The sequence below is a fragment of the Hirundo rustica genome, chromosome 7 (genome assembly GCF_015227805.2).
Source record: "Hirundo rustica isolate bHirRus1 chromosome 7, bHirRus1.pri.v3, whole genome shotgun sequence".
Lineage (NCBI taxonomy): Eukaryota > Metazoa > Chordata > Aves > Passeriformes > Hirundinidae > Hirundo > Hirundo rustica.
The window spans coordinates 15691474-15711298 of NC_053456.1; the positions used below are offsets into that span (position 1 = coordinate 15691474).

General features: G+C 60.7%; 4 protein-coding genes across 4 annotated transcripts; 1 reads left to right on the forward strand and 3 right to left on the reverse strand.

Annotated features, from left to right (window-relative positions):
* Window positions 1–55: 55 nt before the first annotated feature.
* On the reverse strand, window positions 56–5809 carry GLB1L (galactosidase beta 1 like). Its single transcript, XM_040069340.1, has 16 exons — window positions 5173–5809; window positions 4605–4777; window positions 4149–4299; window positions 3869–3929; window positions 3512–3606; window positions 2943–3123; window positions 2802–2860; window positions 2553–2674; window positions 2336–2376; window positions 1917–2035; window positions 1727–1801; window positions 1559–1648; window positions 1324–1437; window positions 914–1045; window positions 368–583; window positions 56–290 (listed from the first exon to the last, which is right to left on the reverse strand). The coding sequence occupies exons 1-16, from the start codon at window positions 5425–5427 to the stop codon at window positions 72–74; spliced, it is 2103 nt and encodes a 700-aa protein (XP_039925274.1). The 5' UTR covers window positions 5428–5809; the 3' UTR covers window positions 56–71.
* Window positions 5810–5865: 56 nt separating this feature from the next.
* On the forward strand, window positions 5866–8362 carry STK16 (serine/threonine kinase 16). Its single transcript, XM_040069343.1, has 7 exons — window positions 5866–5986; window positions 6686–6905; window positions 6978–7111; window positions 7186–7306; window positions 7381–7476; window positions 7543–7664; window positions 7753–8362. The coding sequence occupies exons 1-7, from the start codon at window positions 5901–5903 to the stop codon at window positions 7889–7891; spliced, it is 918 nt and encodes a 305-aa protein (XP_039925277.1). The 5' UTR covers window positions 5866–5900; the 3' UTR covers window positions 7892–8362.
* Window positions 8363–8900: 538 nt separating this feature from the next.
* On the reverse strand, window positions 8901–13354 carry LOC120754957 (tubulin alpha-5 chain). Its single transcript, XM_040069341.2, has 4 exons — window positions 13231–13354; window positions 11406–11628; window positions 10715–10863; window positions 8901–10496 (listed from the first exon to the last, which is right to left on the reverse strand). The coding sequence occupies exons 1-4, from the start codon at window positions 13231–13233 to the stop codon at window positions 9525–9527; spliced, it is 1347 nt and encodes a 448-aa protein (XP_039925275.1). The 5' UTR covers window positions 13234–13354; the 3' UTR covers window positions 8901–9524.
* Window positions 13355–15090: 1736 nt separating this feature from the next.
* Window positions 15091–18098, reverse strand: LOC120754853 (tubulin alpha-4A chain-like). Its single transcript, XM_040068890.1, has 4 exons — window positions 17988–18098; window positions 16608–16830; window positions 16324–16472; window positions 15091–16142 (listed from the first exon to the last, which is right to left on the reverse strand). The coding sequence occupies exons 1-4, from the start codon at window positions 18081–18083 to the stop codon at window positions 15171–15173; spliced, it is 1440 nt and encodes a 479-aa protein (XP_039924824.1). The 5' UTR covers window positions 18084–18098; the 3' UTR covers window positions 15091–15170.
* Between the last annotated feature and the right edge of the window lie 1727 nt (window positions 18099–19825).

The window sequence follows — 19825 nt, forward strand, 5'->3', positions numbered from 1 at the left end:
CTCTTGTGCTTCATCAGCCCCCTGCCATCTCCCCAGCCCCAGTGAGAGGCAAGGCCAGTGCCCAGCAGTGTTTATTGTGTGGCCATGGTGCTGCAGCCAAGTGTCCTGTTGTAAAGGGGTCGGTCAAGGAACAGCAAGAGGGGAGTGGGAGGTGCCCCTTCTAGCTCCAGCACGGTGATGTTGTTGGGGTGGCCAACATGCAGCACTGAGCCAGGCACAAAGAGGGTCTGCTGGGGCCCACGACGGGTCCAGTACCGGCCCAAGTTGAAGCCATTTATCCACAGCAGTCCCTGGAAGATGATGGAGATGGGACTCAGCCGTGTCCTGGTCCACTCCTATCCCCTTTCCCAGTTACGCACTGCCTTACCTTGCTCCAGCCTGGGAACTTCACGAAGGTGTCCCAGGCAATGCCAGGTGTCTCAAAGGTCCCAGTGTAGAAGGCTGGCCCCACTCTGCCCACACTGCTTGGTTTTGGCAGGGCAGTGTGGGGCCAGCCCTGTTGGACTGCAGTGTCTATGTCCAGGGGATAGATCAGCCAGTTGCTGAGAGGCCTGGAGTTCAATGAGAGGTTTCCCAGCAAGCCCTGAGATGGAACAGGAGGGGAAATGAAGCAGCAGTACCTGCCACAGTCAGGACGCTTGGCAACCCCAGGGAATGTCCCCCTTGCAGCAGTGAAGGTGGGATGGGATCCCTTCTAAGGAGCAAAGGGTCCTGACAGCTGCAGCAGCATAAGTGGGAGAGGGGTGTCAGTCTCTGAGCCCTGTCCTGGCAGGTTTGAGATGAACCAGGGAGCAGGACTGGGATTGGCCCCACCATGGCTGGACTCTCTCAGGTGGTGGTAGAGGGGGTGTTTGGTCACATGGGTTGCCAGGCCATCCCCTCTGGAGCCGCAGGGCTCTCTCCAGAGCCTTACCTTGAAGTCACTGGTGTTGGCCCCGAAGCTGATCCTGCCCATGTTCTCCAGGAGTATGTCCAGCGTGTCCCCTGCCCTGCCCATTACATGCAGTGCTGTCTGCCTGTCCCGCTCCAGCACTCCCTGGAACTCCTAAAGCCACAAGGTCAGTGCTGCTGGCCCATGTCTGGATCCCACCAACACTGTCAGCAGGCACATAGCATCCTGCTGGCAGCCCTGCCAGAGCCAGGGCTGCTCACTGCCCTCAAAAAAGGGCAAATTTGGGTCCAAGAGCCACCCCACAAAGGCTCAGTATGGCTTTTGGCACCCTGGCTGTCCCCAAGACCTGGCATGGCACAGCCCCACTGCCATCAGGTCACACAGCCCCCTGGAGCACTGTCCCAGGGACTAGCGTGCTCTCATAGCCTCACCTTCTGCAGCATCACATAGCCACGGTCACAGATGCTGTGGGGAGGAGCACCCAGCGTGGCTGGGTCTGGGACATCCCAGGGCAGCTGTGTGTGGTACACCACAAAGCCATGGACCTGCAGCACACAGTGCAGTGGCACAGGAAGGGAAATGGAGCTGGAAGTGAGCTCTGCTCTGCCAGGGCCAGGCAGACAGGAGCATCTCCTCAAGTGTCCACCACTACACCCAGCCTCTCACCTGCTTTAGGGCCTCAAAGGTGAGAGGGAACTGGCTCTGGATGGGCCCAGAGGGGCACAGCACTTCCAAGACATCCAGGATGTCAGCATACTGCAAAGAGAGGGATGGGTGCTGGGCATTTAAGTAGTGCCATGCTGGGGCAGTACAGCCTTCGGGAGAGGCACTCACCTTCCGCAGGGCCACCCAGCCATAGGCATACTTGGGGGTAGCAGGTGGCATCGGACCAGCTGGCAGGGGCTGGAACTGAACAGCAGACTGTCAGCTGCCCGCCATGACAAGCAGGGAGATGTCCCTTGCCCTGCTGGTACACGAGCAGCTGAGCCCAGTACTGTCCCCTCATTCCTGTCAGGTTGGTTACCTTGCTGATGACCGTGCGAATGGCAAACAGCTTCTCGGTGGGGTCTCCTGCCTCCGAGAGGGGGGCATCATAGTCATAGCTGGTGGTCACTGGTTTGTACTGGTCCTTGTAGTCAGCACCTGGCCAAGGAAGTGATGTGAGCTGGAGGAAGGGGCTCTGGCACAGCCCAGGGCATGGAACCCAGCCCAAGGCTGGCTGTAGTGCAACGTGGGGGGGCATGACCCAGAACTGTGAGCCCCTGAACAGGCACGAAAGGAATCCCTAGGAGAAGACAAGCTTGGGTTCAGGGGCCCTTGGCTATGTGTCAACCTGCCCCATGAAACAGAACAAGAGCATGAAGCAGGCTTCTCAGGCATGGCCCAGGAAAGCCCCCCAGCCCTGCAATGTGCCCTCCCTCCCTAGGGCAAGGCTCTACTCACCGCTCCAGTAGGCAAAATTCGTCCCTCCATGGAACATGTACCTATGATACACCCCAGAGAGCCTGGTCAGCAACCCAGAGACCCAGCAGGGCCTCACCAGGCACTGCCCCTTCCCTCTGGCACCCACAGTCCCTGCTGGCCTGGTCCCTGAGGGATGAAGGCAAGAGGTGATGCCCACTCCCCTGGTGGCTGTGCCCTCTGCCAGCTGACTACTTGCATGTTGATGTTGGCTCCCAGCTGCAGCATGTTCTCCAGTCCCCGGGCCACCCACGCCGCGCTGGTGCTGGCATGTGCCCCGCCCCAGTAATCCAGCCAACCTGTGTAGTACTCGGAGTTCACCTGCAGGAAAAAGGGACTGTCACCTGCAGCCTGGGCCCAGCACCCCTCTTTGCTTCGCTGCCTGGCACCTCTGCCTCCCCAAAGCTGACACGGGTCAGTCCCATCACAGCACCCATGCCAAGCTCACCAGGGGTCCCTTCGGTTCCACACGGCGCTGGGCACCAAATGCCTCTGTCACATTGGATCCTGTGCAGGGGGAGAGAGGGAAGTTGGAGCAGGACAGAGAAGGGACCCACATCTTCTCTCTCCTCCTCCCCAGCAGGGACACCTGGCCCAAAGTCGACAGTGGCGTAGAGCCCCCGCAGCGTGCCACAGCGCAGCTCCTCCACTCGCGTGCTGTCAGTGGTGAAGAGCAGCACCTCGCTCCCCAGCAGAGCCCGAAAGGAGCCCAGCAGGTGCTGCAGGTATCCATAGTCACAGGCATAGTAGCTCCCATATTCGTTCTCCACCTGCAAGCAGGGCAAGGACTGGTACATACTATGCACATGGCAGGGCTGCAGACAGGCCCCAGTGCCCACTGGGATGAGCACCAACCTTCCCCCTTTCCTCTGGACATCATCATGAGATGTCCTGACAACCCCCAGGTGGGTCCTGAGCACAACCTTCCAGTCCCACCGTGAGCTCCAGCTCTGTCAGTGTCTCTCAAACCACAGCTGTGGTGAAGGCAGGTGCCCCAGATTTCCAGCCCTTGAATTTAGATCCAGGTCCAGAAGCTGGGAGGGATTTATCTGAGTTTTGCTGGGTAAGATCATTGTGTAGGGGATTCTAGTGGCTTTTTGGGGCACATCCAAAGATGACCCAGAGCAGAGGACGGGGTTGGGCCTCATAGCACCTTACCTGCACACTGATGATGTTCCCTCCCTGCTGGTAGAGGCGTGGCTTGATCTTGGGCAGCAGGATATGGAGCCAGGAGTCCACAGCTGCCAGGTAGGCTGGAGGGACAGAGGCAGGGCAGGGGCTGGCTGCAGCATCCACCCCAGCCCACCTGCAGCCAGCCTGCCAGGAGGAAGACACAGCAGATGGGACAGGGCCAGGCGAGACGGGGAAGTGGAGATGGAGTACAAACTATGGGGCTCTCAAAGGACGGAGAAGATGATGGGAAAGATCATGCAGGCAGAGCTGGCAAGTGTGGGGAGACAGGACTGACACCAGCATGTAAGGACGTGGTGGCCAGAGCCCTGTGCTGAACCTCACCAGGGTTGGAAGTGCGCAGTTTGATGTCTGGTTTCCACAGCAGCCAGGCAGGCAAGCCACCCTGGAGAAACACACATGGCAGAGAGGGAGGCAGAGGAACTGCTCAGCAGCCTGGGCCTGCACAGAGCTGAAATCAGCACAGCATGTGGCCTGTGGGGCAGCAGCCTGGGCACAGTGGGCACGGCACTGGAGTCAGTGTGACAGCCAGAAGGGCTAACCCTGCTGTGCCCTTCCCAGACCACCCTCACCCCTCTGTGCCAGGCTGGCGGCTGGGGCTCACCATCTCCCACTCTGCACAGATGTAGGGCCCTGGCCGCAGGATCACCAGAAGTCCCAGCTCGGCTGTCAGGTCTAGGAAAGCTTCTACATCCCGGTTCCCAGTGAAGTCATAAACTCCTGGCAGCGGCTCATGGTAGTTCCAGGGGATGTAGCTGGGGTGAGAGGGGAGATCAGCATGCAGGGACCAAGAACACCCCAGCACGACAGGGAACCATCCTACCAGCTGGTCCCTCTGCTTCTGGGAGCTGGCCTGCAGCCCAAGCTAACTTAGGCTGGACTGGAACTAGCTCACACTCATGCTTGTGTCTGGCAAGGCTGACCCGGAGGGTCAGAGACAAGTGCAAGCTGCACAATGCTCCCTGTGGTCAGACAACACCCTTGTCTCTGTCCCTACTTATCCCAGAAACCCCGTGGTGGCTGCGGGCTGTGCACCGTCAGGGCTCTCGCCATGGCTTACACCTGCACAGTGCTGAGCCCGCTCATGTACATCTTGAGCAGCCGGTCCCTCCAGGCAGGGCGCGGGACGCGGGCGTAGTGGATGCTGCCCGAGATGTAGCGGAACGGGACACCGTCCTTGCGGAAGCAATTGTGTTCATAGTCCAGCTGGAAGGAGCGTGCCGGAGGGGAAGCCTGCAGGAAAGGGGCAGAGCTGGAGGACTGCAGAACCTCCCCGAGCCCAGCCGTCCCCTCCTATGCTTCCCGGGACAGGCGCTGATGGGGCTGGTTCTTGGAGGAGTCCTCCCCCGAAGTGGGTACCAAACTGTCCTGGGAGAGCAGGAGCTGAACCTCCCCGCTAATCTAACACCTGGCGGCTGAGCTGGTGGCATTTGCGGGCAAAGGTGCTGCTGGGGTGGGTGCTGCGAGGGCAGGGAAGGAGCTGGGAATGGGCTGGTGCAGGAGGGAGCTATAGCATGACGAGAAGGGAGACGGACCGGGAAGTAAGGCAGATTCCGGAGGCGTCCCACGGGCTCCTTCTCAGCTCAGTCCCATGCGCTTCTCCCAGATTTCCACCCTTGTTTGCTAACCTGCGTGTGCAGGAGCCCCGCCGCCAGCAGCAGGGCGAGGGCCGGCAGCCCCATCCTCGCCGGGTGCTCGGCAGGCCCCGGACTGGGGACGAAGCTGGACGTGGCCATCACCACCACGTGGTGCGAGAAGGACATTGCCCAGCGCCCGGCGCTTCCTCCTCCCGGTACAGTTGTGCAGGCAGCTGGAACAGCTGGGGCGGGACCATGGGAAAGGGCTGGGCGGCTCCGATCCTCCCGGTCCGGCCAGCCGCGCATCAGATCCCGCAAAGCCCAGCCCAGCGCAGCCCGGACCAGCTCCGGCCGGCGGGCACAACCCCGGTCCTAGTGGGGTGGTGAGTGACAGTCAAAGTGAGGGGAGAAGGAGCCTCATAGAAGTGTCACCACCAGGCAGAACCCTTCCACTGAGCTCAGCCCGCTTGTTCCATCAGAGAGGTGGCGATGGAGAGCTCGTCTGTAGCTCTGATCGAAGGGCTGCTGCTGCTAGATGAGGGCAAGGAGAACGTCCCCGGGCCGAGCTGGTGACAGAGCTGGTGACAGCGGTGCCAAGAGGTGCTGCAGGACAGGAGGACCCCCGCAAGGCAGAGGAGGCCCGGCTCCCGGCCGCCGCAGCCCCGGGAGGCGGCGGGAGGCGGCGGGAGGCGGCGGGAGGCGGCGGGACCCGCCCCGCGGGTGACGCGGCGGTGACGGCGGCGGTGACGCGCGGCGGAGGGCGATGACGCGGACGGGCCATGGGGCAGGCGCTGTGCGTCTGCTCCCGCGGCACCGTCAGCCTGGGGGGAGCGCGGTACCTCCTGCTCCACCGCCTGGCAGAGGGGTGCGCGGCGGGCTGGGGCTCCCCGTGCTCCGGGAGGGATGCTCGGGCAAGGGGGGGCCGAGGGCCGAGGGCGTGCTCGGGCGTGGGGGGGGATGCTTGGGCGCGGGCGTGCTTGTGTATGGGGGATGCTGGGGCGTGGGAGATGCGCGGAGCTGGGGGTGCTCGTACAGGGGGAGTGTGCTTGGGTGCGGGGGGCACGCTTGGGCACGGGGGCGATTGTGCATGGGAGGTGATTTGGCATCGGGGTGATGCTCTGGCGTGGGGAGACGCTTAGGCGTGGGGGGTGATTGTGCGGGCGGACATGCTTGGGCATGGGGGTGACACTCAGGCACGGCATGCTCGGGCGGGGTGGGGAGATGCTTGAGCTCAGGTCGCCTTGGGGCTTGGGGAGGTCCTTGGGCTGGGTGAGGGGTGATGCTTCAGCTTAGGGGGTGATTCGCAGCATTCTCGTGCTGAGTGACAGGGAGGGGTTGGTCATTCCCAGAAGTGGGTGCTTGGAGCCATGGGAGTGGGGATGATTGGGCCAGTGGGGCTTTTCACGCAGAGAGGGGATGCTTTGGGTTCCTGGGGGTGTGCATACCGGGGTAATTCATGCTGCTGTCTGTCCCCCTCCCCTGGGTGCTCGTAGATGAAACTAGGCACAAGGCCCCAACATGGATGTCACAGCCCCCAACCCATGCTGTTCTTGACTCCTTGCAGGGGCTTCAGCTATGTGGACCTGGTGGAGGGGCTGCGGGATGGGCGTTTCTACGCCCTGAAGCGCATCCTGTGCCACGACAAGGAAGACCGCCAGGCCGCCCTGCACGAGGTGGAGATGCACGGCCTCTTCGACCACCCCAACATCCTGCGCCTGGTGGCCCACTGCATGGTGGAGAAGGGCGCCAAGCATGAAGCCTGGCTTCTCCTGCCCTATGTGAAGGTGAGGAGGGCTTTACTGGCTGCCCCACCACCCCAGGAGCAGCAGTGGTGAGCAGCTGCCTGTGTTTGCCAGGGGGGAACCCTCTGGAGAGAGGTGGAAGCACTGCGAGAGAAAGGGACCTTCATGCCAGAGCAGCGGATCCTGCTCATCCTCCGTGGGATCTGCCGTGGGCTGCAAGCCATCCACAGCAAGGGCTATGCACACAGGTGAGGGGTGGCAGCACTGGCTGGAGGGATTGGCAGGGGCCCCAGTGGGCATTCAGTGATATCTGTCCCCACAGGGACCTCAAGCCCACCAATGTGCTGCTGGATGAGGATGACCAGCCCGTGCTGATGGACCTGGGCTCCATGAACCAAGCTCGCATCGAAGTCAACAGCTCTCGGGAGGCAATGGCTGTGCAGGTGGGTGGCCTGGGACTTCACCCCAAGAGCCTGTCCCTGCTTTGGTCCCTTCATCCCCATTCTCCTCTCTGCAGGACTGGGCTGCCCAGCGCTGCACCATCTCCTACCGTGCCCCCGAGCTCTTCACAGTGCCGAGCCAGTGCATCATAGATGAGCGTACGGATATCTGGGTAAGGATCCAGTCCTCTGCCCCACGTCCCACTGTGCAGGGCTGCACTAACACCACCACGCTCCAGTCCCTAGGCTGTGTGCTGTACTGCATGATGTTTGGAGAGGGCCCCTATGATGCCATCTTCCAGAAGGGTGACAGTGTGGCTCTAGCAGTTCAGAACCCCCTCACGTTGCCCTCCACAACCAGGTGAGGGGCTGGGGAGGGTGACCCTGTTCCTGGGTGACCCCCTGTCCTGTGCATCACATGGGTCCTCCCCTCGCTGTCTTTCTTCCAGGTACTCGGCTGCCTTGCAACGCCTGCTCTTCTCCATGATGACAGTGAACCCCCAGGAGAGACCCAGCATAAATGAAATCCTCCACCAGCTGGAGGGGCTGCAGCCAGCACCAGCAGGACAAGACACCACACAGATCTGAGCCCATCCCTTTCCAGTGGAGGCACGGCCTGAGGCTGAGCCAGGGGAAAAGCAGCTGCCCTAATCCCTGCTGTCCTGCAGACCTGTTGCAGAGGGGATTGGCGTCCTGAGGGAGAGGTGCTGCTCTGTGCTGGAAGTGTGTTGGATTTGGAGTGTTCTGTGCCCTGGATGCTGCTGCTGGGCCTTGGTCTGTGCCCCTGAACTGTGGATTTGTGATCTGCTGCTAAACATGGGTCCCTTACCAGCTGCTACCTTCCCTGGGGGTGGCAGAAGAGGATGCTGTGGGACCCTTCCTGGGGATGGGAGCTGCTGTCCTGCAGCTCTGTGCCCCAGGAAGGTTGCTCCTGCCCCGGGCAGAGCTGCGGGCCGGATCCCGGTGCTGTGCTGGAGGGAGGCAGAGGGGGTGCCCATTCTGCCACTGCTCTTGGCACCGATGTTGCCTTGTGTTTGAAGTAAAGTATGTTCTTGCGGAGGTGTGGCTGTGTCCCTGTGTGCAGAGAGGGGTCCTGCCGGGCCATGGGGAGAGCAGGGCACACTGTCTGGGTTAAGCAGCCAAGCTTTGCTGGAGGGGAAGGGCGGCAGAGGCCAGCCGGGGCAGCACAGCCAGAGCATTAGCAGTAAGCAGGGAAAGTTAATCCCTGGCCCCAGAATGCTCCTGTTGGGAGCTAACACAACTCTGCAGCTGGAGCCAGACACTGCTGTTCAGAGCTCTGGAGCTGGGCACTGCGGGGCAGGGATCGGCACAGGCAGGCAGGCAGGGGCAGCGGTACAGGCAGAACTTCTCTGCTGCCCATGGAGAGGGAGGTGGACGCCCAGACTGGGGAGCTGCCAGACCCTGGAAGGCAGGAGCCGCAGCTCTGCTCTGGTGGGGGGATGCAGAGCACAACCACCCCAGCACTGAGGACACTCCCAGCCCAGCAGGCAGCCTTGGCTGCTGGAGGGGCTCATTGGGCCACCAGCATCTGGACCGCCCACAGACAGGGGGTAAAAAAAGAGATGCAGACAAGCAGTTTCACAGGGAGTATTCTCCTCCTTTAATCCTCTCACCACACACAGCAGTACAGCAGCCGCGGGGGTTTGTGCCATGCTGGGTGCTGTTGCAGGATGCACCACTGCACCAGAAAGCCGGGCATACCCCTTGCCGTGAGTGGTAACCACAAGGGCAGGGGTGCCAGATTGCTCCTACTGCTTCAACCACTGTATTTCCAGGTAAGCCCACCTACCCTTGGGCTGCACATGAGGAGAAGACCCAACAGCTGCCATTCTTTTCTTACTCAGACTAAATCTGCTCTCCTGAGCTCCAGGATACAACACAGGGCCATATATCACACGAGGAAGCAGTACCCACCCCCGGCTGGAGCAACGAGTGGGGTGGGATGTGTGCCACGGCACCAGCGACTAGACCCCAGGGCTCTTACCTGCACAGGTAGTAAGCTGGAGATGGAGCAGAGCACTGGGAGGAAGCATAGCAGCACCTGTAGCAGGGCTGAAGCACTCACCACACACCTGACCTGGCAAGAGACCGATACAGCTGGGGGGACACTGGGAGACACGGAGGATCTGAAACGGTTTATTGCAAAGGGTTTGCAGGTAACACGGGGAAGGAGCGTGGTCCTTTTTTGGCTGAGGCTTCTCTACTCCTCACCCTCTTCTTCATCCTCATAGGAGTCCAGGCCCACTTCCTCGTAATCCTTCTCCAGAGCGGCCATGTCTTCCCGCGCCTCGGAGAACTCCCCTTCCTCCATGCCCTCACCCACGTACCAGTGCACGAAGGCGCGCTTGGCGTACATCAGGTCAAACTTGTGGTCCAGGCGAGCCCAGGCCTCAGCGATGGCCGTGGTGTTGCTCAGCATGCAGACGGCGCGCTGCACCTTGGCCAGGTCCCCGCCCGGCACCACCGTGGGCGGTTGGTAGTTGATGCCCACCTTGAAGCCCGTGGGGCACCAGTCCACAAACTGGATGCTGCGTTTGGTCTTGATGGTGGCGATGGCGGCGTTGACGTCCTTGGGCACCACGTCCCCACGGTACAGCAGGCAGCAGGCCATGTACTTGCCATGGCGAGGGTCACACTTCACCATCTGGTTAGCCGGCTCAAAGCAGGAATTGGTGATTTCAGCTACCGACAGCTGCTCATGATAAGCTTTCTCTGCAGAGATGACAGGGGCGTAGGTGGCCAGGGGGAAGTGAATACGAGGGTAGGGCACCAGGTTGGTCTGGAACTCAGTCAGATCCACATTCAGGGCTCCGTCAAACCGCAGTGATGCCGTGATGGATGAGACAATCTGGCTGATGAGTCTGTTCAAGTTGGTGTAGGTCGGGCGCTCGATGTCCAGATTCCGGCGGCAGATGTCATAGATGGCCTCGTTGTCCACCATGAAAGCACAGTCTGAGTGCTCCAGTGTAGTGTGGGTGGTGAGAATGGAGTTGTAGGGCTCTACCACAGCAGTGGAGACTTGTGGTGCCGGGTAGATGGAGAATTCCAGCTTGGACTTCTTGCCGTAATCAACAGAGAGTCGCTCCATCAACAGAGAGGTGAATCCAGAGCCAGTGCCACCTCCAAAACTGTGAAACACCAGGAATCCCTGGAGGCCTGTGCACTGGTCAGCCTGTGGAGAGAGATGAGGAGTGCTTGCTCTGAGATACATTTCTTTGTGACAGTCTGGCTGTCCAAGTCCCTTCAGGACCTGGTCTTTCCCTGCCCTGGTCAACTGCATATTCCTCCCAGGGTGCAGCACCATTTGTGGTGTGTTCTGAGCCCCAGCAAAGAGACACGTTTTCTGGACCCCAATCCAAAGAGACACATCCCCTCCCTGCACTCACTTACCAGCTTACGAATCCTGTCCAGCACTTGATCAATGATCTCTTTGCCGATGGTGTAGTGCCCACGGGCGTAGTTGTTGGCAGCATCCTCCTTGCCAGTAATCAGCTGCTCAGGGTGAAAGAGTTGGCGGTAGACACCTCCCCGAACCTCATCTAGGAGAGAACAGGGGCAGGTTGAGCCCAGCAGAGGCTGTTGGTTTGAGCTGGCCGCCAAGCAGCCACGTGGGTGCTAGAAGCCATCCCTCACCTTGGCTCCGCCTGCGATGGCATGGCCAAGGACCCACACGTCAGCAAAGCCAACACCAGCATCAGGTTTCTCCAGCATCAGGAGGTGGCTGCCACCTCCCTGCACAGCCCAGCTTCTCCCACCCTTTGGGAGCTGCCTGCCCACAGCGCAGCAAGAGCTGCCGTGCCGGTTGGGCTGGTTTCTCTCTGTGCACATGTGGTGCAAGCACCGCTGAGTCTAGGACACTTCAAGAACAAAAGCAGGTGCTCATGTTTGTGGCTTCTCCTGGGGGAAAAAAAAGGGCCCTCGGGTCGAATCCAGTGCAGAATATTGTCAGAGGACCACGAGCACCAGCTGCCTGCTACCCACCCATGGGAGGACCTCAGACTGTGAACTCCAGGGAGAATCCTGCAAAGGGTTGTTCCCCGAAATAATGACCACTATTGCTGCCCAGCCAGGGTGCACTCACCAATCACGGTGGGCTCCAGGTCCACAAAGATGGCCCGTGGGACGTGCTTCCCAGCCCCAGTCTCACAGAAGAAGGTGGTGAAGGAGTCATCCCCTCCGCCGATGGTTTTGTCGCTGGGCATCTGCCCGTCGGGCTGGATGCCGTGCTCCAGGCAGTACAGCTCCCAGCAGGTGTTGCCCATCTGGACGCCGGCCTGGCCGACGTGGACGGAGATGCACTCGCGCTGGGGAGGGGGAGGCAGGGTCAGATCCCGGCACAGCTCTGTCCCCCCTGCTTCAGGGAGGGCTCTGCCTGGTGCCAGTGCCACATAGTCACCCACACTGGATCTACTCTGGTCAGTGGTCCCAGAGAGCACACTGGCCTTTGGGGGACCTCCTGCATCACCCTGAGGGGCTCCCCACAGCTGGCCTTGCCCTCAGCCATGCACAGGCACCGTGCCAGATTGAGAGGCAGCTTTGGCATCCCTCTTGCCCCTGCCCTCACTGTGGGCCACCAGCTCAATGGACTCTGGCTGAGACTGTCCTCCAGCAGGAAGGGAAGCAGAGCCTGGCCCAGGTACTCTGCCAGGATTCCTGGCAGCCTCAGCCCCTTCCCCCTGCAACAGCAGTCCAGTGAGACTGACAGGGGCACACATTTATCCCACGAGGGACAATCAGCATGAGGAAACCCCTCTGCCTGCTGTTCCAGGGCCAGATAAGCAGTATTGTGGGGTGAGTGGCCTTGGGGATGCAAGGGTGGTAGGTGGCAGCCAGGTAAGGTCTGGCAATGAAGATCAGCAGTTTCTCAGGCAACAGAGATTCCCTGCGCTACACAGTCCCAACCCTTTGCTGCAAAACCTGCATTGGCAGAAGTGCTGAGGAGCAGGCTATGAGCTGGAGATGTGCCTCATGCACTCCCATTCAGGAGGTGCAGGCCTGTTCCGCTACTCCAGCATCCCTTCTCTGTTGTCCCTGCCACCCTGCCGCCTCTGCCAGTCACAGCATCCCTGTTTCACTGCTCCCGGCATCCCTGCCTCCCCGAGCAGGACATCCCGACTCGGCCCTGAGGTCCTGGAGCAATTCGCCGCTGCATTCCACGACTGCACAGTGCCCTTGGCCGCGATGGAGTCCGTGCCCCGGCCCAGCGCCCGGCTAGGACAAGGATTCCTGCTTCCTGCGGGAGGGCCAAGAGCAGCCCCAGCCGCAGAGAGGAAGGGAGGGCAGCTGGGGGCAGGCTCCTCGGCAGGGCTCTGTCAGCGCTGCGGCGGGCAGAGCGCTGCGCTGCGCCTTCTGGCACGGCCCCTGCCCGCTCCTGAGCCGCTAAATATAGATAGCTCCGGCCCCGGGCGAGGGCAGCGGCGACCGCCCGCATCGGAGAGCGTCCTCAGCCCTCTCCGCCGCTGCCAGACGCCCGAGGGACGAGACTGAAGGGACGGGACCCCCACGCCCGTTCCCCGCCGCCAGCCCCGACGGGGCGCGCTGCCGCGGGGGGAGCCCGGCCGAACGCCCGGCTCCGGCCCCCGGTGCCCGGCTGGCGCTCCCACCCTCGGCAGCTGTCGCCGTCCGTCCGCGGCCAGCGCTCCCCACCGGAGAGGTCACCCCGTATCCCCGGCGGTCCCCGCGCCGCTCCGGCGGTGGCGGGGGGGGCAGGAGCCCCGATGCCGGTGGCGGGGGGGCACAGGGCGGCGGGGGCGCGGCTGCCCCGGGCAGGGGCCGGTCGGGCTGCCCAAGGTCACGGCGGGGAAGGAGGGGGCGCGTCGCCACGGCTCCGGCGGGCACGGTGCTGCGGGGGCGCTGCCGGGGGACTGCCGGGGGGCTGCCGTGCCCGCCTCCCGGCCCGCACTCACCATGTTGCGGCGGGTGGTGCGGGCTGTCCCGGCGGCTCTGTGCGACGGGGCTCGGCGCGGAGCTGCGGCTGCTGCAATCCCCGCCGCAGCGCTCTCTTATGGGTGGGAGGGGCTCGGTGCCGTCACGCCCCCTCATTTGGGTACACTTGCATGCGGGGAGGGGGCACCCCCTTGGGGGGCCGCGGGGGGCCCGGCGGGGACGTCTCGGCTGCGGAGGAACCCCGAGGTGTGGGGCCCGAAGCTGCCTCCCCTTCTCTGCCGGGAGAGGAGGTGGGGGGCATCGGTCCAGGCTGCCGGCAGGAGGCCGGGGGATCAGCCCTTAGGGGTGACAGGCGGTGCTGAGCCACCAGCAACGGGGGCAGAGCAAGTAGAACAGTCCCTAACCTGCTCTGCTACCAGCTCCCCCAGGGATGTGGGGAGACCTCGAGTCCACCTGGGCCTCTAGAACAGGAGAAAGGAGGAGAAACACAGTAGAGACAGGTGTCAGGCTCAGGAGCCCCCCAAACTTCCCTTTGCCATCAATGCTCTGGGACGCTTCAGCCAAGGTTTGCCCTTCTCTCCCGGTGGGGACAGACAGGCAGTGCTGCACAACCCTGTGAGGCTGCAGATCTGCATGACAAATCTGGGCTGCCAAAAAAAGGTCATTGCAGCCTGCTTGCTGTTAATAACTTGTGACTACATTCAGAGCAGCAGCTCTGTTTGAGCCCTGGCCAGAGCAGCCGCCCCTGCCAAAGCCAGAGCTGATCCTTCTGCTGAGGATGCCTGGACCATCAGCCTTGAATGCTGCCTGAGCAGGGAGAGGGCTCTGTCTTTGCTGCCAGGACCTTGGGTCACACAGCTACCCCTCCCTGGCCATGGGGATGGATGTGTCTCTGCTGCTCAGTAGTGTGCCAGGAGACATTACTGGGTCCCTTGTGCAGGACAGAGGTGCAGGATAACTTTTAGAAAAAGCTGTAGGACACAATTCCAAATCCTACATCCTTCTGGTGGCAGTCATGTCTGTGAAGACACAGGGAGATGCCAACAATGGAATTACTCCAAAGGAAAAGATTCCCTCCTTTCCCCAAAATCAGACAAGACATAAGGAGTGGATCAGAGCAGCACCTGGTGTGAGGGGCACTGACTCCTGCCCTGCCATTAGCAGTAGCAGGCACCAATCAGTCTGAGCCTGGCACTCCAGTCACAGGCAAGCAAAGCAGTGCCAGCAGCCCTGCGCAGTGGGATGAGTGCCTGGCTGCGCTCCAGCAGCCAGGGCTGGTCCCCACTCTCCCCTCCAGCTGACACGGGTGCATGCTGGGAGGAGGAGGGCAGGGGAGGACAGCCCCTGTGGGTCAATATAGCTGGAGCATTAGTGGTGAGCGGGGAAAATTAATCTCTGGAACCAGCACACTGGATAATGGGTAACAGAAATCTCCAGTCTGCAGCTGGAGCCAGGAGCCGAGGCTGGGACTACTTACCAGCAGGCAGGGCAGTGAGAGGACTCAAAATGGGGACAATGCAGAAGATGACGTGGCCCAGGTAGACTAGGGCCACATGCCCCAGTGAGAAGGCAGAGCACTGGCAGAGCAGGGCAAGCTGAGGGCAGAGGTAACTCCAGACCGAGGACCTCATGCTTGGCACTGCTATGAGATCAGCAGCACTCCTCTGGATCTCGGTGAGCATGCTCCAGCACCATCCCAGAGCCTGCCATGTGACCTGGACAAGTCCCTCTGGTATGGGGCTCTTACCTATGTGGAGAGCTGGAGATGGAGCAGAGCACTGGGAGGAAGCATAGCAGCACCTGTAGCAGGGCTGAAGCACTCACCACACACCTGACCTGGCAAGAGACCGATACAGCTGGGGGGGACACTGGGAGACACGGAGGATCTGAAACGGTTTATTGCGAAGGGTTTGCAGGTAACACGGGGAAGGAGCGTGGTCCTTTTTTGGCTGAGGCTTCTCTACTCCTCACCCTCTTCTTCATCCTCGTAGGAGTCCAGGCCCACTTCCTCGTAATCCTTCTCCAGAGCGGCCATGTCTTCCCGCGCCTCGGAGAACTCCCCTTCCTCCATGCCCTCACCCACGTACCAGTGCACGAAGGCGCGCTTGGCGTACATCAGGTCAAACTTGTGGTCCAGGCGAGCCCAGGCCTCGGCGATGGCCGTGGTGTTGCTCAGCATGCAGACGGCGCGCTGCACCTTGGCCAGGTCCCCGCCCGGCACCACCGTGGGCGGTTGGTAGTTGATGCCCACCTTGAAGCCCGTGGGGCACCAGTCCACAAACTGGATGCTGCGTTTGGTCTTGATGGTGGCGATGGCGGCGTTGACGTCCTTGGGCACCACGTCCCCACGGTACAGCAGGCAGCAGGCCATGTACTTGCCATGGCGAGGGTCACACTTCACCATCTGGTTAGCCGGCTCAAAGCAGGAATTGGTGATTTCAGCTACTGACAGCTGCTCATGATAAGCTCTCTCAGCAGAAACCACAGGGGCGTAGGTGGCCAGGGGGAAGTGAATACGAGGGTAGGGCACCAGGTTGGTCTGGAACTCAGTCAGATCCACATTCAGGGCTCCGTCAAACCGCAGTGATGCCGTGATGGATGAAACAACCTGGCTGATGAGTCTGTTCAAGTTGGTGTAGGTCGGGCGCTCGATGTCCAGGTTCCGGCGGCAGATGTCATAGATGGCCTCGTTGTCCACCATGAAAGCACAGTCTGAGTGCTCCAGTGTAGTGTGAGTGGTGAGAATGCAGTTGTAGGGCTCTACCACAGCAGTGGAGACTTGTGGTGCCGGGTAGATGGAGAATTCCAGCTTGGACTTCTTGCCGTAATCAACAGAGAGTCGCTCCATCAACAAGGAGGTGAATCCAGAGCCAGTGCCACCTCCAAAACTACGAAACACCAGGAATCCCTGGAGGCCTGTGCACTGGTCAGCCTGCAGAGAGAGAAAAGTAAGGTTCCCTCAAACAGTGACTTGGCTGGAGGGCAGTTTTAGACTTTTGTTTGGGTAGCTGCAAATTCCCCCCCAAGGTGCAGAGAACTCACACCATGCTCCCACCCCCTGAATGATGCTGAACCCCAGGCCAGGGAGACACATCCACTCTGCAGTCACTCACCAGCTTACGAATCCTGTCCAGCACTTGATCAATGATCTCTTTGCCGATGGTGTAGTGCCCACGGGCGTAGTTGTTGGCAGCATCCTCCTTGCCAGTGATCATCTGTTCGGGGTGGAAGAGCTGTCGGTAGACTCCTCCCCGAATCTCATCTAGGAGAGAGAGGCATAATAGATTTGCTAACTGGGTCTGGGGAAAGGTAGCAGGAGGCACTCTCGGGAGCATCCTGCAAAGGGTTGTTCTTCGATATAATGAACACTATCGCTGCTCAGCCAGGGTGCACTCACCAATCACGGTGGGCTCCAGGTCCACAAAGATGGCCCGTGGGACGTGCTTCCCAGCCCCAGTCTCACAGAAGAAGGTGGTGAAGGAGTCATCCCCTCCGCCGATGGTTTTGTCGCTGGGCATCTGCCCGTCGGGCTGGATGCCGTGCTCCAGGCAGTACAGCTCCCAGCAGGTGTTGCCCATCTGGACGCCGGCCTGGCCGACGTGGACGGAGATGCACTCGCGCTGGGGAGGGGGAGGCAGGGTCAGATCCCAGCAGAGACCAGAAATGCAATCACTTCAGGAATTGCACTGCCCTGGAAGTGCTGCTCTGGCCCTTGCCAGCGTGGGCAAGCCATGCTGCCCTTGCTCCTGGGGTGCCCTGTGTCCATTCCAATTTGCTGCTTTCTCCCAAATCTAGTGCTCTGCCTCTCATCACTGTACTGACTTCCTCAGGGGCCCAAGGAGATAGAGACCCATCGGCAGGAGCCCAGGATACCAGGCCACCCATCCCCTGGACTGGCCCCACCTACAGCCCTGGATAGCATCCAGTGGACATCTTCTCCATTCTCCTAACATCCATATGGCTTAAGGGTCGAGGCCCAGCAGCATCTGGCACAGCCCCTGTTGCAATTCCAACAACAGAGCTGGAAGCTGAGGTGGCAGAGACCACCAGGACACTGTGAGCTGAGGGCACTGAGGATGGGTGCCCAGCAAGAGGGGGGATTTACAAACATAAGCAGTTGCCATGCTCTGAGGCTCAGCTTCCCTAAATTAGCTCTGCAGGAGGAAGCAGTAGATGCACTTTTTAAGCCAATGGAAAGGCTGAGGTGGGAGGGTCTCTTAGCTCACAGCTTCAAGGGTAGTCTCAGGTTCCCTCAGGAGAAGCCAGGTGAAGGTGGGCTCTGCAACCTCACTCCCTTCAGATGAAGCATCCCAGAGAGTGCAGTTCTTTTGATAAAAATGAGAGCATTCAGTGCCTTAGACCTGTTGTTGCCAAGGACTTCAATGTGTCATCAGGCACAACTGAGTCAGAGGAGCATCCAAATCAAGCTGGATTTCCAGAGCCATGGTTCCTCACTGTGAGTCAGCTGGCAGGAAGCCGGTGGAACCAGCCATTTTGCACTCAGGAGCAGGGCAATGACTGCTACCCCATGAAGCTGCACAGGATGCAGCATGTTCTGGCTCTCTGCATCTAAAGCACTTTCAGTGCTGCATTTCAGAGGCAGCAGTGACAGTGAGGGATGGCAATAATATAAGCCCTTGGTACCCATGACAAGAGGCAGAAGCCCATCTCCTCACCTTTCCCAAAGCTGAGGTGCAAGAAGAGCAAAGCAATACCCCACCTATCCCTCCCACCAGGTGCATAAACGTTGTGTAACACAAGGAGCCAAGGGTAAGACCTGAGAACTTAAGATGACGTTAGTCTTCCAGGATCCTCTGTAGAAGGGCACAGAAAACTCTTGGCATAGACGCAAGCACCTCAAGGAAGAGGACATGAGGGAGGAGTTTTCCCTGGCAAAGGACCTTGTGAATCAGCATGTGAATGAGGGTTATGCTGCTCGCTGCACTTCATCCCAACAACAAGCAGCAGCCAGGACTGGCTCTATGGGACGCAGCGCTGACAGTAAGCCGGGCAAAGCCCAGCAGCACCAGGACGCAGCAATGCCGGTCATCAGCCAGCAGACTCTGCCTTCTTCACGGTGAGGTCTGGCACAGGAAGTGCTGGGAGCATGGCTCCGTGGGACAGCAGGCAGGGTGCCCGGGAAACCTTGGGGCTGGGATGCTCTCCAGGGCAGCTGGAGACCTCATGAGCTGGAGATCACCGCAGGACCACGGCGGCAGGGCAGCCTGGGAGCCCACCCACAGTGTTGTCCACCCTTGGAGCAGGGCAGCGGGTGAAGGAAGCCACAGCTTACAGCCGCGGCTCAGCTGTGGGTCGGCAGCGTGGGGGGCTGGCAGACGGGGCGAACTCCCCGCAGCCGGGGATGGTACCGCGGGACACGGGCAGGAACCGGCACTGTTAGAAGCGGGAGAGGGATAAGAGGCGATGTGTCCGTCCGAGCGCCGATCTCCGCAGCCGGCGGGGCTCCCTTGTGGCCTCCTGGCCACGGGAACAAGGGGATGCTCAAAGAAGGGAGGCTGCTGAGAGCCGGGGAGGGAGCAGCTCGGGAAGAAGCTGAAGCCGGGCAAAGGCAGGGCAAGAACAGCGGGTACTCCCGTCGTCAGCTGCCCGCATTCTGGGCTCCCGGCTGAGCGCTCCCGGGAAGCCGCGGGGACCCCAGCCCAGTGCGGCAAGAGCTCGCGGGACCGGAGGGAGAGAGCGGCCGGGGCCGGCACTCACCATGATGCCGCCGCTGCCGCACGACCTGCCTGTCCCCGGGCTGCCGCAGCTCCGCGCTCCGGGACGGCCGCGCCGCCGCCGCCTTATACCGGGGGCGGCACCGGCGCTCCGAGGCGGGCCCGGAACGGCCCCGAGCGCTTCCAGAGACTTGCGTGCATTGCGCGTATTGCATGGATGTGCGCGGATGGGGCTGTGCTGCGTGGCGGGGTGCGCCGCTGGGGCGCTCGGGGAGCATCCCCCGACTGGGGCACGGGAGACACGGGGTCCCCTCGAGGAGAGGGCAGTGGGGCATAAGCGTTGTTGCTGCTACGCTTGCCGGTCTTGGCAGAGGGGTTCCGCTGAAGAACGGAGATGGCGCCTTCCAGCTCGGTGTTCTCTTGGTGAAAGGCACCGTCCAGCCATTATCCAGGAGAGACTTCGGGGGTTGAAGCAGGAAAGTCAGCAAAGAACCTAGCCCAGGTCTTCCCTCCTGGCGGCCTTAGGTGCTGATGTGATCCTTGAGGAAGCAGTGAGCCAGGTCTCTGGCAGCCACCCAGGGCTTCTTAAAACTGGGAGAATTTCTGGAGGAGACATTGGTAGAGGAAGCCCTTCAGAGATGAGCCCAAACTTTCCTAACCTCTTTGGCAATCGCTGAAAAAAAAAAAAAAAAGCAGGAAATCTCAGTCCTGTCCTTTGTGTCAAACCCCTCAAGAACCGTTGTGCCCCAGGGCTGTGTTGAAAGCCCTGCCTGCCAAAGGGCTGCTCCTCCATCCTGGCCCTGCATTACCTTCACTGGTTTGAGCTGATTTCACAAAGCTTTATGAAATGAATCCTGAGGGTGTATGGAGAGCTTGGGGCATCTTGGAGGGGTTTTATTGGAGTCTACAGTGACTTCACTGATGTCTGGCCTTACTACAA